Source organism: Elgaria multicarinata, chromosome 6 (assembly GCF_023053635.1).
Source record: "Elgaria multicarinata webbii isolate HBS135686 ecotype San Diego chromosome 6, rElgMul1.1.pri, whole genome shotgun sequence".
NCBI classification, from domain to species: domain Eukaryota; kingdom Metazoa; phylum Chordata; class Lepidosauria; order Squamata; family Anguidae; genus Elgaria; species Elgaria multicarinata.
The window spans coordinates 82,194,433-82,212,537 of NC_086176.1; the positions used below are offsets into that span (position 1 = coordinate 82,194,433).

Sequence of the window (18,105 nt, forward strand, 5' to 3'; positions counted from 1 at the left end):
GGATACAATCCTAGGCCAATCCGACAAAACGCAGGCAGTGTCCTGATGATGCAGACCAGGTTCTTAGGCTAGGTTTGTCGCAGTGTGATGACGCGTGTCATGCGCCGCCCCAGAGCGGCTGACAGCGAACTCTATTTCTCCCCCCCCCCCCCCCCGCCGCTCCGCAAGACAGAGGAAGGGCGGGGTGTTGGGCTTGGACTGAGCGGGGCCGGTGACATGAGGCGGCCTCGCCGGCCGGAGGAAAAAGGCGACGGTGGGCTTTAGCCAGAGCTGGCGGTTCCCCCTCAGCGCGCCATGTTCCGCCGCGCCAGGTTTAGCGTGAAGCCGAACGTGAGGCCGAGCGCGACGGGAAGGGGCAACAGCGGCAGCTCCGTCGTCCCGGCGGCGGCCCCTCCCGATCCAGGTGCTCAGCATGGCTTGGCGCCCACCGCCTGCTCTTCTGCGGCGGCTGTGGGCAGCCCAACCATCCAGCCGGGAGCTCCTGCTGGAGACCTTCAGCGGAGCGGCGGTGGTACTAGCAACAATAGCAGGTGAGCTTCGCCATTGGCTGTAGCTGCCCCCTTTTAAATTCTTCTTTTTCTTCTTCCCATAAAATCGTCTGAGCTTCTAAGGTTGCCTAAGAACGAGAGTAGCCGGGGAACACAATCCCGAGGGTCTTACTAGAAATCGCAAGGACTGGTTCACACGTGCAGCGTCCAACACTTGATGACTTGCGTGTGGAAAAGAGGCGTCACAGGCGGAGGTTTCATGTCGCCTGGAACTCAGTACTTTTTGCTGGGGCCTGTTTGCATATCCAGCTGTGAATCCTGAAGTGTTGAGTCACCTAGTGATATATTTGCATGTGTGAACCAGCTCTGTATGTTTTTAGTTTTTGACGCTGACTAATCTTCCATCGTTCTCCCATTTAACCAGCATGGCTGAGGCTTGATTGGAATTAAAGTGGATGGTCTGACGTTCTCCAGCTTGGTTGTGGTGAAGAAATAATTTGTGATATTTGGCATTAGTTGAACTGTAGAAGCGGTGTTCTGTCCTACCAGTTTTGTGTGTTTGGGGCAAGGGTTTGCAGTAACAGATACATCCTTTTGTTGACTGATGGGAAGGAGAAAGAATGATTCCAGATTTGACTTAATTGGTCTGCCAACTTCTATGATGGTGATGGAGAGATGTTCAAATCCGTTTATAATCTAGCATCTGAAGGGTGTGTAATCTCAATTATATAACAAACAGCACATGCATCATTCATTTGTGATGTGCTGTTTAGACCTATGCTGAACTTGTAAGCATTTACCATCAATTACATGTGTAGATACGCATGTTCATTGGAAACTGTTAGATGGAACACATTGTGCAGCATTGACAGAATATTTGTAGAAAGATCAGATATCTCTTGGATATGGATCACTAACTTGCTGTTTGGAATTCTTTGAACACCTGAGAATGCATACGCATTAAATTACTTCTCTTACAGCACTTGAAAATATCCAACCTTGTGAACTTGTAGTCTAGTTTTCTATTGACAGGGTAAAAAAGAGGCTCAAATGTTTTTAAAATAGCTAAGAAATCCATAGAAGTAACAGCACTGAGGTATGACCAAAATTTTGAAAAGCACAGGATATTAATTTTACACTTGGTATGTGTGTTGCAGGTTGGATCAGCTCCCAAGACAATAACATTATATGTATAAATTGCAATTATCTTTAGAATAATTTTATTTGGGCTGTATAAAATGCTTGGTCAAGGTGTTTTGGTCTTAAAATCCTGTATATTGTTACTCTTAAGGCTGAAATCCTGGGAGTAACTCCCATGGAACTTGGTGGACCTTAGATCTCAGTAGATGGGTATTGGATTGCAGTGCAATCTGTGGCATGTTTATACGGAAGTGAGGCCCATCAAACTCAGTTGAGATTTACTTCTAAACTAATTTGCATAATATATGGTTGTAAGAATCTCCAATAAGCCTATTCACAGCAAATGTTATTCAGTAACCTTTTGATTTACTGGGGTCATGAACCTGAATTCTTTCTGAGCGCTGCATCATCTAGTCATAGTAATGTTGTTTTTTCCTGCTAATTACGTTACATGTTTTCATATGAGAGCTAAATGTGAGTTTGTCTACTACTGATATTTATTGGGAGAGCTTGCTCTAAAAGATGGGTTAGAAATATATTAAAGACGCAATCCTATGTATGTTGGGGGGGAAAAAGGCCTACAATTCCCAGTATGCTCCAGCTAAGTTAGGGCATGCTTGAAGTTGTAGGCTTTTTGTTTCTGTCTAAGCATGCATAGGATTGCATCCTGAATCAATAAAAAAAGTTTTCTAACAGTGACTTGTGCTTAGGACTTTGGAGTTGAGTTATTGATCTGTAGTCAATCAGATGTAAAGCACCAAAGAAAGAAAGAAAAGTAAATAAATTGTTGAATTGATTTGATATCTAAATAGAATGAGTGTTTTCAAAAAAGAAAATTCAAACAGGTTATAATTGACTTTGTGGCTTACCTTCATTATTTGTTTTTAAAGTAGCCAAACTGTCTTCTAAAGGAAGTTCATGATAGGTTTTTTCTCTCTGTGTTTTCTAGCGATGAAAAGACCAGTGACGAGAGGGGCGATGGAGATTGTAGTAAACACACAGAGACAGTTCTGCAGAGAAGAAAACGAATATCCACTATGCCCAATCTTGCTAAACCAAGAGTTGTACCTTCATCTACACAACGTGCTGTCAGTTCAATGTCAAAAGGTTCTCAGAAACAAATACCTCACTCCCCTCCGTTTGGTAACTCTCCGCTTCAGAAGGAGTCACCTACATCTGAGAAGATTCATGTGGATATTTCTCCAAAGTCTCCCATACTGCCTGAAAAGAAAACACCTGTTCCCCAGGTTCCACAGTTTTCTCCATTTAAAAAATCTGCCAGTAAAGACCCAAATTCATGTGTAACAGGTCAAAGAAATGATGAAGCCCTTCAAAAGAGCACATCCTCTCCCCTCAAAGAGAGACCTACGCAGGAAAAAATGATTCAAGAGGAAATAACTCAGTCAAAATCTTCTCCTGCAAAAGAGAAAAGGATATGCTCAGATCGTGAGAAAATAATCAAAACTCAGAAGCTAAGGAAGCTGCTTAAGGAAGAATTGAAGAAAGAGAAGGTATAGTAACATATTTGTGATGTTATAAGGAAGAGGGGAAGGGAAAAGATAGTGCATATGGCCTGATTTCAGTTTAGGAAGCTGTGTTATACCCACTCAGGCCAATGGTCTTTCTACCTGGAGAGACCAGAGATTGAACCTGGGACCTTCTGCATGCAAAGCATGTGCCCTACCACTCAGCTATGGCACTTCCATGAGAGGTGTAGAACTTCTTGATATTGTAATATGATTGCGCTATGCAAAATGTACACAATGTACTTTGCTAAAGGTTCTTGGTTTGTAAGGTTAAAAGTTGGTGTGATCCTTGGGAGTACTGTATACTGTATCCATTTATAGCAAGGGTGACAACTTGTAGACCTCCAGATATTGTTGGACTGCAACTCCCATCATCGCTGATGAGCATCTGGAGGTCCACAAGTTAATGTTTCTTAGACATCGGGCTTTGTTATAATGACTTGCATCAGTAGGATGGCTTTTAGCATGATTATCATAGAGTTGGAAGGGCACCTTGGAGAGGCCGTAGATGTAAACTGTGCTCTGAATGCATGGAGATGTATTGGAAGTGGTCCACTGTCCCAGTATTGATGTGCTATGTGTTCACTTCCTGGTTTTCAGCTATGAAATAATTTTATTTTGTGTGATAATTCATACATGTAAGGCTTGCATAATATTAACATAGATTTAATGTCTTGATTGCATTGTAATTGCAAATAAGGTAGCTATGAATGAGGACAAGAAGTAGAAGTGATCTGTTTAATAACTAAGTAACTGTCAGTAATATGAAGGAAAAGTACAGAAATTAGCCATGTGAAAATAATACCTAGCCCAATTATACTACAGCTGTGCATAAGAGGGACTCAACATTTTGCCCTGTGGTGCAGTAAGAGGGACTTGCATATATGTAGATTTTCCTTTAAGTTTTGGGGCTTGTGCATGTTACGATCCACATTTAATGCAAACTGGCTAAAGCCTACAGGTGAATTCCAACTTTACATGAGCAGACTTCTCTTCTTCCCCCCAACACCCTTCCAGGACAGTTTTTGGTTTGTGCAAGCGGCTACTGAGGGGAGGGAGGTTCTATTCCACAGATTTAATTCTATGCTTAAAACTGGAACTGTGGCCAAATATCAGGTGCATTGGCTTAAAGCTGTTTTTCTGTGTCAATGATAAGACGATGATAAAATGATCAGACTTGTCAGTCATTATAAATATGACACAAAATCACAAATTACTCGTAATTATTATTTTATGGGATACCTGCTGGACCCAGTCACTAGGTTCTAGGAGACTCGCGCTGGAACCCACCTGATCTTTTCCTTCTCTACTTTTTGCGCTCTGAGTTCTGAAGTAGATTCAGTTTCCCAGTTATGAATATTTGTGATTATCAAGGAAACAGAATGTAATTTATTTTCTATCTGATGGAAAAGCATTGTTCTGTCCAGTACTGAGCCCTTTTGAAAAAACAACAACATCCCTAAAACATTCTGAACACTTGCAGCCTGATCTTGACTCAGAAGTAAGTACTGCTGAATTCATTGGGACTTATCCCCAAGTAAGTGTATGTTAGATTTGAGCCTTAGTCATAAGTGTTTCTGCCTGTCTACAGAGAGAAGCAAACAGAAATCTATTGTTTTCATAATTATCTGCCCTGATCGAATTTATATCAGGTTAGACTATAGGAAACTGATTTATATCAGGTCAGACTATTGCCCATCTAGCCCAGAATTTTTACTCTGACTAGCTGTGGCTCTCAGGCAGAAGTCTTTCACAGCATCTGCTACCTGATCCTTTTTTCTTTTTAACTGGAGATGCTGTGGATTGAACCCGCGATCTCCTGTGTGCAAAACATATGCATTACCACTGAGCTATGCTCTCTCATCACTGTACAATTCTGTAGTGCAAGAGATGTGAGGGCTTCATGTTAATGAGTTATCAGTTATGCCCCTGGGGTGCAGGTGGAATAAAGACACTATTTAGTTGTAAAAAGCATGCTTTAATTATTGTAACAATATTTATTTATTATACTTCACCCTTCTGCATTAGCACTCAAAGTGGTGTACATTAGAAAAACACATTAACATAATTACATTAATACTATAATGTTAAAATAGAGCAGACATAATCATTTCAGTGGAACAGAGTAATAAAGCTGCAGCCAATTAAGATGAGTTAAAAGCTCCCACAAGGCAACAGAGAAAGAGCAACTCAACTCACTGGCCAAAAGTCTGTCTAAATAAGCAAGTCTTTGCCTCTATATTTGTTCAGAGAATATATGGATTTTAAAATGGAAAACTTGATTTAACTCTCATTTAAAGCTGATTAAAGTTGAAGCCTTAACAAAGTTACAGATAAATAAAATGTTTGTGTTTAGGAACAAAGGAAATACAAATGCCCAGTAATTGAAAAACCAATGCCAGAAGATCGTTCAAAAATGATTATGAGGGACTTTATATACTATTTGCCTGAAAACAATCCTATGAAGTAAGTATGCATATTCTTTTTTATAATAAAATGGAATTGTTTTTATTAATTAGTTATGTCTGCATTCTACCCTTCCTTTAAAGATCTCAGGGTGGTGTACATGATTCTCCTCCATCCTTATTTTTGCAAAATTCCTGTGAGGTTGGGCTGAGATAGGGTGATTGACATAGGTCACCCAGTAAGCTTTGTGTCTTAGTAGGATTCATCCTCTTCTCCCTTGTGTAAGACCAACGTTCTAACCAATACTGAATGATTAAGTATATACGGAAGGTAACACCTGAAAGTGTATAGATAATTGCTCAGACTCTTTCTGTATGTATCCTCATTCCCTTACTTTCCTAGTGCTCATGCACAAATTTATTATCATGATCCCAGCATATGAATGGACTTGGGAAAGTTTGTGATCCCTTTACTTTTTCCCCTTCATCTCCTACAGGGTGAACTCCCTAGTTCCTTTCTGGGAGGCTTTCAACACAGTTCGGCATGTGTTATTCCCATTGCTTTAGCCAGAGCAGAGTCTCTCCTGAAAGTTACATTAATGTTTTTCAGGATCTTTTTGTTGTTGTGGGAGGAACATGTTCCATGCAAATATTAATGCATAATTCTGTTACTGGTTTAATGTTGGTGTTCTAAAGTTGGTGTTCTAACTTCTAAAGGTTTTCCCTGCCATGTGGAGCTGTGGGGGCTGTCCCATGTCTCCAGAAGTTTGGGTTCCCTCTGGGGACTCCAGGGGGGTTAGTGGCAGCTTGGTAGCTAGTGGGAAGAAGAATTCCTGCTGTTATCTCAGATCAGTGATTTCCCATTATAGCCAGTTGCTCTCCCAATTGCTAAGTGCTTCCCCAGCTTTGGTGCCAAATAGAGGATGTAAATGTAAATAAGGACATCATTGTGACTTGTCTCCAAAAATGAACTTGGATAACATTTCATTTTCCAGGCTTGTGGAAAGTTTGGGATTCCTAGTTAAGTTATCCTAAATTGTGTTGCCTGCTGTCCATAGGAAACTATTTTTTTGTTGGCCATCTTGGGCTTATATCGTGGAATCAGAAGTAATTAGATTTGTAATTGATTCACAGTTGTCTTGGCCAATAAATCACATAGATTTAAACTGGTTCAGTTCCTCTGAAGTTTGTGTGAGTAAACCAATTTAAAATCTAATATTTCTGGTTAAAGTTCCTTGTGAATAAGACAGTAAATCAAGCAGGTAAACTGCAGATGGAACATGCACTATCGTGGCAGATGGTTTGCTGTCACAGACAAAATCTTGATAATGTATTTGATTAAATAATTATTCAGAACTGTGCTTTTTAATTAATAGGACTTCACTGGTGGAAGAAAAGAAAGCAGAGAAGACATCTACAATAACCCAAGCAAAAGAGTAATCTTTCTGTCTCTTCTTTGAAACAGAATTAGTGATACATGTAGTTAACACAGAGGGATGTAAGAAGGAGATATGTTTATTTCATATTGCTGAAATGGAATGATTGCTATAAGGGGGTTACAATCACAATAATCCCATTCCTTTTTACTGAACAAATCATACTTTGAGTAATGCACTGTTGAAGTTAATTGGCCATATGTTAAAACTCTGCCACGGCCTGTTTGAACATAATGCTAGTCAGCAGTTAACCATAGTTAGGGGACCAGAAGCAAGCAGCATGACTGGGTGCTCTGTCCTACAAGCGCTTTCCCTCTTGCATTCACATTCCCCACCCATCCACTTAACCATTATTTTTTCACTGTCATTAATCATGATTAACCCTAACCCTAGGGCCGCACTCCTAACTCGACATTTCATTCCTAGTCTCATATGCTGGGTTAGAAATGCACCAGGGTTAGCACAGAAGTAATGCAATACCATGGTTAGTGGCAGAAAGAGGAATTTGAATGCAGGGGGAGAGAAGCTAAGGTGAGAGACAGTGCTAAGTCTCCTGCCTAGTATTTTAATGATAATTGGCAGCTAGCTAGCATGACATCTATGTTGACCCTCTATACCTTATTCCCGTTTGTGACATGATATGATATAGCACTTCTGAATATTCATTAGGCATATATGCTTTCATATGATGGAAGCTAAATGTGTCATATAATGTGGCTGTTTGTGCCATTTGCAATTATTCCGCCGATTTCTGGTGCAGACTCATAACAGCACCATTTAAACTACCCCACGCATGCACACGCTCGGCAGAAGGTTATATTCCTGCCCCCTTAAAGGAAAACAAAAAGTTCAATAAAGTGAGTCACACCTGAACACTCTTTTTAAAGCTGCTGTTAAAAATAACTGACATGATTGGGATATAGGGAAGAAGAATTTGCATTTGAAAAGGAAAGAAGAAGTAAGCCCCCCTGTGGCTTGAACTGTTATCTCCCCAAATTTCAGGCCAGAGGAAAGACTTGTTGCTGAACTTGATGATGAAAATGAAGAAGATGAAGAAGAAGATGGAGGAGAAGTAGAGGATGATGGGCCCCTTCTAGTTCCTCGTGTGAAAGTTGCGGAAGATGGTTCAATTATTCTAGATGAAGAAAGGTGAGGTTTTTTTCAATTGATGTCTGCTTAAGAAAGAGGAGGTACATTTATGGAACTGCTCAGTGCTGGCCTGAGATGTTTTGCTGCTTGAGGTAAAGCCTTCCCCCTCTGGGGTCCAAACATTAAAAGTCTGCTGTACTGTTCAGACACCAATTTCTGCCTTAATGTATTTCCTCATTCCCCTTCCTTCCCAATCTGAAAGCTTATTTGCACTTACTTATGAGTAAGCCCCATTGAACTCTGTGGGACTTATTTCTGAGTAGTCCTGCTTACATAGCATGCTGCATATCCTCTCCCAATCTGTCACTCGTTCGCACTTGCTTTTTCGTACTCCACATGAATGAACTGGGGTCTATGCAAGCCCTTCCCTAAATTGTGTGTACTGCGTGCACATTTGAATTTGTGGTTTAAATAATAGGTGTTTTCATGCAAGAGAAATGTAGAAGTGTGTGCGCACGCACACACACATGTGCATAGAGTCTTCTTTTGTGTCAAAAAGACCTGATACTGTATAGAAAGAATGTTGGCGTGATATAAATAAACAAGAATGGGGAAGGTGTGAGAAGAAGTGCATGTGTGGAGGGAGGGTCTGGAGATGGATGGATTTGAATGGAGAGAGGCAGAAGAATAGATTTTAGATGAGGTTGACCCTCGCTGAGGGAGGGAGGCATTTTTATAGAGGAGGGAGATAAGCAGAAATGTGAAGCGGAAAGATGAGGACATGTGGGGCTGGATGGATTCAAGGAAGGCCTGGACAAATAGGTCAAGGCTCAAAGTAATATGGGGGGCATGGAGAAAAAAATAAGTATTTGTTTTATTTATTTATTATTAAACATTTGTATCCCGCCGTATGTCACTGGGATCCATCCACATGTAGATGAATATGAGCTCAGATACATCAACAGATTGATGAAGCAAGCTCAGAAATCACAAAAGCTACACAACAGAAGCATGACATGCAAGAATTTCACAGCAGCGAAGACATTAATAAAATATTACAAATGCATATGATGGTTCTAGCTGTCTAGATGTACAATTTACAGTTTTAAATTGTAGAGGAGGAGGAAGAAGATGAGGTGGTGCAGGGCAGAGGGAATAAGTGGTGGTAGCAAGTGAACTTGTCATTTTTTAACTTAAAAAAATAAAGAAATCCGATTCTGAGAACTGCCTAAAATCTGCCTTGGGTTGACTAATAGGTGGCTCAGCCCTGAGTGAGTGGCTTCTTATTCTTCAAATGGGTGTTAATGGTTACTGGATTAATGCATTGCATTATCTTTCCATGTTGACATGGAAGGCAATACTGGAGTTCATTAAAGAATGCTGGTAATAGTGCAGACATTTCCATTGCTATAATCTCAATATGAGAACCAATTTGTCTTCGTCTATTAAGGTAATTGGTGTGTTTGATATATCTCTGCTTCTTACAGTATTTCTTTTGTATTCTGGTATCTCCTGATTTCACATTTAGTTTAACTGTAGAAGTTTTAAGGACAAAAGGGCAATGTGTGGTGGAAGAAAATGATCCCATCTTTGAGCGTGGCTCTACAACAACTTACTCAAGTTTCAGGAAAAGCTATTATACCAAGCCATGGTCGGAAAAAGGTAGGCATAGTTCAGTGCTGCGAGTGTAGAAGTTCAGTGATGATCTTCTTTGAGTTTGGCTTTTGAAGAGCCAAACTTTTAGGACAGATTATGCGGGGTATTGGCTTGTTTGCTTTAAAGCATAATCATCTGAACAAAACCTGTGAGACAGAGGGAAGAGGGTTGGTTGCATCTATTTCATAAATCTATACATTGATTTCATTACATAAGAACATAAGAAGAACCATGCTGGATCAAATCAATGGTCCATCTAGTCCAACACTCTGTTCACACAGTGGGCAACCAGCTGTCAACTGGGACAAACAAAGCAGGACAACAGCACTCTGCCACCCATGTTCCCCAGTAACTAGTGCACATAGGCTTACTGCCTCAGATTTTGGAGGTAGCACATAACCATCAGGGCTAGTAGCCATTGAAAGCCTTCTCCTCCAGGAATTTATCCAACCCCCTTTTAAAGCCTTCCTAATTGGTGGCCATCACTTTATCTTGTGGTAGTGAGTTCCATAATTTAACTATGCACTGTGTACTTGCTTTTATTTGTCCTTAATTTCCCACCAATCGGGTTCATGGGATGACCCCAGGTTCTAGTATTTTGATAGAGGGAGAAAAATGTCTCCCTATCCACATTCTCTATACCATGCATATTTTTTTACAATCATGTCTCCCCTTAGCCTCCTTTTTTCCAAGCTAAACAATCCCAGCTGTTGTAGGCTTCCTTTATAAAATGATAGAGAAAGATGTACCCTGATGTACTCTATATGCATCAGTATACATGCAACTTAATTAGATAGAGATTGCGCAGATAGGTTTGAGTGGCATTTGCTGCAACAACAAGAAAGTTTAAAAAAACTCTATCAAAATACTTTTGACTACAGATCTGGCAAGAGCAATCAGACAAATTTAGATTTTCAAGAAGTAGAATGTATAGCTAAGAAATGAAGACGAATGTTATTGTTATGTATGTATATGATTTATTATGTGTTGTTAAATAATAAAAATTTAAAAAAGGAAACAGATAAATTCAGATTTATCCTCATGAAGTCAACTTTCTCTCTCTCTAGATCATCTCTATAGCATTTAAAATGGCTGAATGCTTTTTGACAAAATTCATCAGCACTCTGTGAATAACACTGCATTCTTCATAGAGCAAAATTAGGATTAGTATCTCACTTCTCCGGCCTCTGTTTGTGACTCCAGAGAATTATAGTTCACTTCCACAAACTAAATCTGAGTGAGCGGCTTAAAAAGCCTGTTTACCTAATTCAGATATAAAATACCTTCCAATCAGCCCTCAGTCAGCATGTGTTTTCCAGCCAGGCTTTACTCTGAAACCTTGAAGAAGGGAAGTGTGATTTACTGAATTTTAAAGCTGTTCAGCTGTTAACTAAAATGTGCTATACAATGCAGTAAACAACATAAGTGCTTATCTGCCCTACAAGGATAGGACCGTAGCTAAGTGCCGTGGACCCATATGTCAACAGGGGCCCACTGACAAGAGCACCCTGGAGTTGCTCCTCCTCTTCACCATGCCAACCTGTTTGTTCCCCTGCCTCTAGCTCTGGCCCAGTCAACAGAGGTGGTGAGAAGAAGGAGCAGTGATGTCACTGCCTACTTTTTCTCTGCCGGCCAAACAAGGAAGTGGTCTCAATAATGAGGAAAAGGAGGAGCAGGTGAACATGGTGGTGAGAAGGCCCATTCAGGGTGACTTGCCCAAGGGCCTCCCAGAACCTGGAGCTGAGACTGAGTAAAGCACACACGCAGCTTGCAAAAGACCCCAGCATTGGCAGATAGGGGCTGGGAATTTCTCCTGTCAATCAGTGTAGACAAGACTGAGCTGTAGACCAGTGGTCTGACTCAGTATAAAGCAGCTTCCTAGTTTGAAATGTAGCCCAATTTATGTAGCCTACAAAGCCTGCTGTTTTGATATTTAGCTTAATATATGCATCCATTGATCATGAGGTTAAAATTGATATACTAAGGACTGTGATCACTTTAAAAATAGTTGAACTATTTTTTTCTCCTTACAGAAACAGACATGTTCTTCTTGGCTATAAGTATGGTAGGAACGGATTTTTCGATGATTAGTCAGCTTTTTCCTCACAGAGCAAGAACGGAAATTAAGGTAAACCTTTTTAAAGCGCAAAATCAACAGAGAAGTTGTCACTTGGCTTGTGGATTTAATATTTTATGCTATTCTAATAGCTATTCAGTATCTGTTGAATAACATCATTTGAATTAAGGTTGCTTTTTGTGCTGGCAAATGATTAAAGCATGTACTCTGTAGACTTTGTGCTGCAAAACGTCAGGGCTTGGGCAAAATCTTATCCTTTCTTTATGGCTTCTTACAAAACTCAATTTCCAAGCTAATTTCATTTCAGTTTGCTGTCAGTCTGGCACTAGTCATGCATGCCATATTAACTTGGGCTGTCATTTTTAATTCTGTAATCTCATACATGTATCCTTTAACGTAAGCCCCACTAAGTTCGAGTGGGGCATTCAGTGGGTATAGATTTAATCATAAATGAAAGACTTCCCAAGGCAGGAGTCCAGAGCATTAACTTATTTTTTTTCTCCAGGCAGCCTTGCTTGTTCTATGCTAGATTAATGAAATAATCCTTTCTGTGCTACCCAGGAATATGGCAACCAAGGCATGTGCTTTACCCTTTCTGCTCCTTTCCCCAACACCCCTACTGTAGAAAGGGGCTGAGTTAGAAGTGAGAGGAATGTATGTGCTTGTGTTTGTATAAAGAACCAAATATACATGTTTCTGTATATAGGCATAGAGACCTGCATGACATCTTTATTTTTCGCATTCACTTATTTAAAATTGACAAAGTGTCCCACACCCAGAAGGCAAAAGCTAACTGTTCCTTCCCCTCCCCTGCTGAAAAAGGCTGACTTGGTCTAAACAAGTATTTTCCCCCCTGAATAAAAATCGATGAAACTGTATCAACTTCGAATTAGAAAGGTGCATTGTAACTTAAGATTTTGTACAAAGCTTTAAAAGAAAGGTCTGCCTTATTTTGTAACTTCAGCTGAAGTACAGTGGTTCAGATCCAGACCCAGTCAGCGGGTTTGCTCAAAGTATTACTGAGTCAGGATCCAAACCAATATCAGTGGCTCAGTGGAAACAATTAATTAACATGTCACAACTTTTCTATTCACAGAATAAATTTAAACGAGAAGAAAAGGCCAATGGATGGAGAATAGATAAAGCATTTAGTAAGTGTTGCTATATGTTAAACATTTCTTCATTTGGGAAAATAGTTAATTTTTTTTTTACTAAAACCCATAAACATTAAATAATGGTGCCTCTTCAGAATCTATAAAGGTTATGAGTGAATTTTTTGTTTCACTTTTCTGAAGTGAAGGGTAGCAGTATTTCAGTATTTATTACAGTACCAGTATTTCCCAAATAGACAGGTATGCACATAACCACTATTAGTCTTTGTTTAACTGTGACATTCAGTAAACTTGATGGGATTGATTGTTTGTTGTTGATCTTAAGCAGCTTAAACCTCTTCTAAATCATGCAGTACTTCACACATTTTAAATTACAAATTCATTGTTTCATGGATTTTCATAGGCAAGGTCTTTCTGCATAAAAAGAGCCTACAATAAATTTGCTAGCTTTTAAGGTGTTATTGGAGTATTTGTACTTTTACTTTAAATAATCATGTTTTCTCTTTGTTGGGCAGAAGAAAAAAGGCCTTTTGACTTTGATTTCTTTGCAAAACTCCTTGAGAAGATCCTGGAAAATGAGAGGAAGAAAAAGGAAAAAGATGCTAAATGTCAGCATCAAAAAGAGAAAAATCCCAATGAGAAAAAAGCCCCCAAATCTCAAAAAAAGCGAAAAGGTATTTCTAAAATTATTTAAATCATATTGCAAAGAAATAGGTTTCCTTTGTTATGAAACCTCCTGTCTTATGAGATCTCTGATTTTTGTGTTTTTTCTGGGTAGAATGTTAGATCTGCAAGTATCCTACATTGCCACTGTGCTCCTGCTGTTTCTTTTGTGCATTGAGGAGAGATGGCTTGCGCAACAGGAATTTTGGGGTTCTAAAAGTAACCCCAGAAACAAACAGAACACTAGTTTCTGGATCAGGACACCTAAGCGGAGCTTTCTGTGAAGAAATAGATGCAACCAACTCTTTGTAGAACCACAAAATTCCTGTTGCACAAGCAGTTGCTGCCATTGATGTATGGACACATAGGATACTACCAATACTTTGGAATGCCCTTCCAGAGATTTGCTTGACAACTCTCCTCGAGGGCAGCAAAAATGTTTGGATGGTGCATGGTTAAACTGCTGATTTGTGTTTAGTTCTGGTTTTGCATGTAAGACAGTTTTAGGTCTTGTGTTAACACAGTTTTTATTCCCCCCCCCCCCACTTTCCTTTACTCATATTGAGGCAGTAGCAAGTCCTGTCATTTTTTTCTTTTATAATATTGCCAGCATCCAATCGTTTTTATCTGTCTTTTCCGCCAAGAGTCTTGTTCATGCTTTGGTCATTTCTTGTCTGGACTATTGCAGTCTTCCCCTGACTGGCTTTCCTTCTTCTCATGTTAGTTCGCTGATTTCTATTCATCATTCTGCTGCTAAGATCATCTTCTTGGCTCGTCGCTTTGATCATATTACTCCACTCCTGAAATCCCTTCATTGGCTTCCAATTCACTACAGAATCCAATATAAGCTTCTGTTGACTTTCAAAGCTCGTCACGGTCTAGCTCCTTCCTGTCTTTCTTCTCCTATCTCTCATTATTGCCCCATTCATGCTTTTCACTCGGCTTCGTCTGTTTTCTCTTGCTGCCCCCTATGCCTGGAATTCTCTTCCAGAGCGTTTGTGGACCATGAGTTCAATTATGGTCTTTAAAGTTCAGCTGAAAACATTTCTTTCTTCCAAAGCTTTTAGAATTTTAGTTTGATCTTACTGTTTTATAACCTTGTTAGTTTTATTGTCCCCTGTGCCAGTTTGGCTCATTCCCTCCCCTCCTTTTTTGTTTTGTTTTTATCATAATGTAAGCCTGTTTTATTGTTTTACTATGTACAGCACCATGTGCATTGATGCCGCTGTATAAATAAATAAATGAAAATAATAATGTAACTGTTTTGAGGATGTTTGATTGAAAAGTGATAAATGTAGTTACATTAAAAATATATATATAATGTGGGTGGGGGAAGCAATGCAATTTTACTCAAAGCCAAAACAATAAGCGGTATTATGCAAGGTAGGATGAATGGTAGACCAGAAGATGCTGAGAGTTTATGTCATTCTTGATTTTTTTAAAGAAGCTTGTTGGTATTGTTTTAGCTTACTTATTTAGCTTACTTGAGAATTGTCTGGATGTAGGTATATTTACATTGTATTCTTTGACAGCTAAAGTTGTCAATGGACAAATCAACCACGGTCAGGATGATCTCCAGAATGCCAGAATGTCTGATGCAGAAATGGAAGTGGATGCTGAGACAGCTGAAAAGGAGAACGAAGAGTCTCCCAGTATCTTGGAACAGGCAGAGGGGCAGGCAGTTACTGAATCAATAGTGACAAAAAAGAAAAGGAAAAGGAAAAAAAAAGATTCTGAATATGAGGCGGAAAATCTTCCTGAAGAAAGAATTATTCCTGCAGAAATGGCTGAGAGAGAAACCTCAAGAAAGAAAAGTAAGAATTTAAATGGTTGCTTCTTTGTCATGTTTTTGGAGTAATGTGGGATGATTTTACTTATCTCTTTCCAGGGACCAGGGGTGTTGCTATGCATTTAAAAGGTTCGGGGCCTGTGTATGCAAAGATGGAAATATAAGGGTTTATTTAAATTTCACAGGAGACAAAGCCAACCAATTAGATTCTCATCCAGTTATTTTGAATCCTGTACCAGATCTCAAACTAATGGGGACAAGTTTTTTCTCAGCATAATTGCCATGCAGGGAAATTTGGAGGCGATGGGGAGGTAATAGTTTTGAGAGATTTATAATGCTATATTTATAATTCCCTATTGATAGGGAAAAGTACATCATCTAGTGTAGAGTTTAATGGCACTGGTGAAGTTGGTGATGAACTGGAGGATCCTGATGGAGCAACACCTGATGAAACTATTCTTTTGGTTGAGGAAGATCCACAGTGCTGCATACAGTTTAACGAAGAAGCTGAGGGAGACAGTAGTTCAACTTTATCCAGGTAATAAATTATATACAGACTTTATATGACGGGTTGTCCACACAGTCCTGCAAAGCACATCCCATCTTTGTGTTTTTCTTTGCAAGAGTCTCCTGAAAGTCCCCTCTGTTGCTGTTCCAATTTCATTTGCCATTCAGGCTTACAAGGTGATTATATGTTTCCCATGGTTGTTGTGAGGATAAACAGCCTCCCATGGTGGTTGTGAGGGTAAGCAAGATGAGGTTGTAGACTAACAATGTTATGTGAATGCCATTATAGTACAGTGGAGACAATGCTGGGTTTGAGCACTTCTCTTTTACAAAGCTCTTTGGGCAAGCCTCTGTCTCAGCCTTCCCCAACCTGGTGCCCTCCAGATGTATTGGACTGCAACTCGCATCATCCACAGATGCGAGTTGCCATCCAGTATATCTGGATGCTTCCAGACAGAGGGGCTCCTCATGCTAACAATAAAAAGGCATTGTGCAGCTATTACGTTGTTTCTTTCTTAATGGACCTTTTCTGGTAAGAAAAAAGATGGAAGAAGTGGTGGGAAAGCACCGGGGCCTACAAATAGTAATGATGTTGACTGGATCCCTGTAAAATTCCGTGAGTGAGGCAGTGTGATTGTGCAATGAAAGGCTTGTTCTGGAAGCAGCCCAGGTTGGAAAAGGCTGCTGTGTCTCAACTTGCACAGTTGTATGAAGAAAAAATGAGAGATAATAATTCTTCATGAGCATATGAGGTAGGATAGGAAAATAATGTTTTCTTCATGTTCTAATCCTTTCAGTACTCAAGACAATGTTTTCATAGAAGCTGAGTCTGGCGAACTAAATGTTCCAGAAGCCAGTTCTGTGCACCATGTTGGGCAGCCTTCAAAGTCTCAAATGTCTCTAAACACCGATAAGAACAGTTTTGATGGGACCGATGCAGCCAAGGTAAAAATATTTATAAACATTCCTAGCCTACTGATTTTCTGTCTTTCAAAAATATGCTACATAAAACCCCAAACAAACAGGTATTACATATCACTTGTCAGAGTTGCACCCTCTTCCAGCAAGGTCAACAGAGCACGGACATCTGCATGTGGGTATCTTTCTGTATATGGCTCATGCTGCAAAGGATAGTGCTGCATGCTAAGGAAGGCAGAGCAAGCCCAGCAGCTGCAGGCACACTGCCAAAGTGTTCATGTTATCAGCTCTGATAGCCTCACAAATTGGCTTGTGGTTTGTGACATTCGTGGCAGCCATTCAAAATTCCAAGTGAGCCAAAAAGATTGGGGATCCATGGATTAAGTACTCACTGCTCTGCCACATGGGGAGAAGAATCACATGGAGTACCTACTCTGTTCAGTGGGGCAGATGCACAACAAACTGCAAGGAGCTTTGAAGTGGCACCATGTTTTTTTAAAGTTTTGTCAGCATAACTATCTAGTGCTTAGTATGCACAAGATACTGCACCTTAAAAGTTTGCATGGCACCCCGGCTGTGGAACGAGCTCCCCAGAGAGGTTCGCCTGGCGCCTACACTGTACTCCTTTTTATTTTCCCACTATTTTAACACCTAATTTAACTTAAATGTAAACTTTGCTGTTTTAATTCCGTATTTTAACCTATATCAATTTCTGCTGTGTGGTTTTATCCTGGTTGTGCTTTTTATATTATATTTTTAGACTGTTGGTTGTTTCATTATGCTTTTTATGCTTTTACTTTTTGTGAACCCCCAGAGAACTTCGGCTATTGGGCGGCGTAAAAATGAAATAAATAAAGATTCTCTTTTGTCTGTCTCTAAAGATGACAGACAAAAGAGAGGCCTAATTCTTTGAACCTGAGGGGAGCTTCTCACATATCTGAGAATAGTGCTCTTTTCTGTTTCCTTTTTGTTTGTTTGTTGAGGAAGTCTTGAGTCCCGGTACTGGGAAAAAGGCGGGATATTAATATTAACAATAATAATAATTAATTTAGTGTTAAAAGGTTGTTCCATAGCATATAATCTCATCACGAGAGAAACCAAGACCATAACCTCATACTGATTGTTTTGGTGTCCTTGCAGAGCAAAATAGCTGAATTGGATAAACTGGATGAAAATCAGAATACACCACCAACAACTCATGATGAGGAAATAATGTGAGTAGAATAGTTTTGCCTATCAGTAGCCAAATGAGTTCAACCCACCAAACCCCGTGAAACTAGTCATGTGAGCTGAAGGTGC

At 39.8% G+C, this 18,105-nt stretch overlaps 1 protein-coding gene across 1 annotated transcript in view; it reads left to right on the forward strand.

The window, feature by feature from the left end:
• The first annotated feature begins 195 nt into the window (after positions 1-195).
• The window catches only part of BDP1 (B double prime 1, subunit of RNA polymerase III transcription initiation factor IIIB), a 51,708-nt gene continuing 33,798 nt past the window's right edge, over positions 196-18,105 (forward strand). Inside the window, exons 1-13 of the mRNA XM_063127915.1 lie at positions 196-530; positions 2,578-3,139; positions 5,511-5,620; positions 6,936-6,995; positions 7,998-8,144; positions 9,613-9,746; positions 11,774-11,868; positions 12,914-12,968; positions 13,445-13,603; positions 15,125-15,406; positions 15,745-15,919; positions 16,686-16,833; positions 17,947-18,020. Of these exons, the coding sequence (XP_062983985.1) occupies positions 295-530; positions 2,578-3,139; positions 5,511-5,620; positions 6,936-6,995; positions 7,998-8,144; positions 9,613-9,746; positions 11,774-11,868; positions 12,914-12,968; positions 13,445-13,603; positions 15,125-15,406; positions 15,745-15,919; positions 16,686-16,833; positions 17,947-18,020 (2,237 nt within the window). The 5' untranslated portion in view covers positions 196-294. The remainder of the gene's footprint in view (positions 531-2,577; positions 3,140-5,510; positions 5,621-6,935; positions 6,996-7,997; positions 8,145-9,612; positions 9,747-11,773; positions 11,869-12,913; positions 12,969-13,444; positions 13,604-15,124; positions 15,407-15,744; positions 15,920-16,685; positions 16,834-17,946; positions 18,021-18,105) is intronic.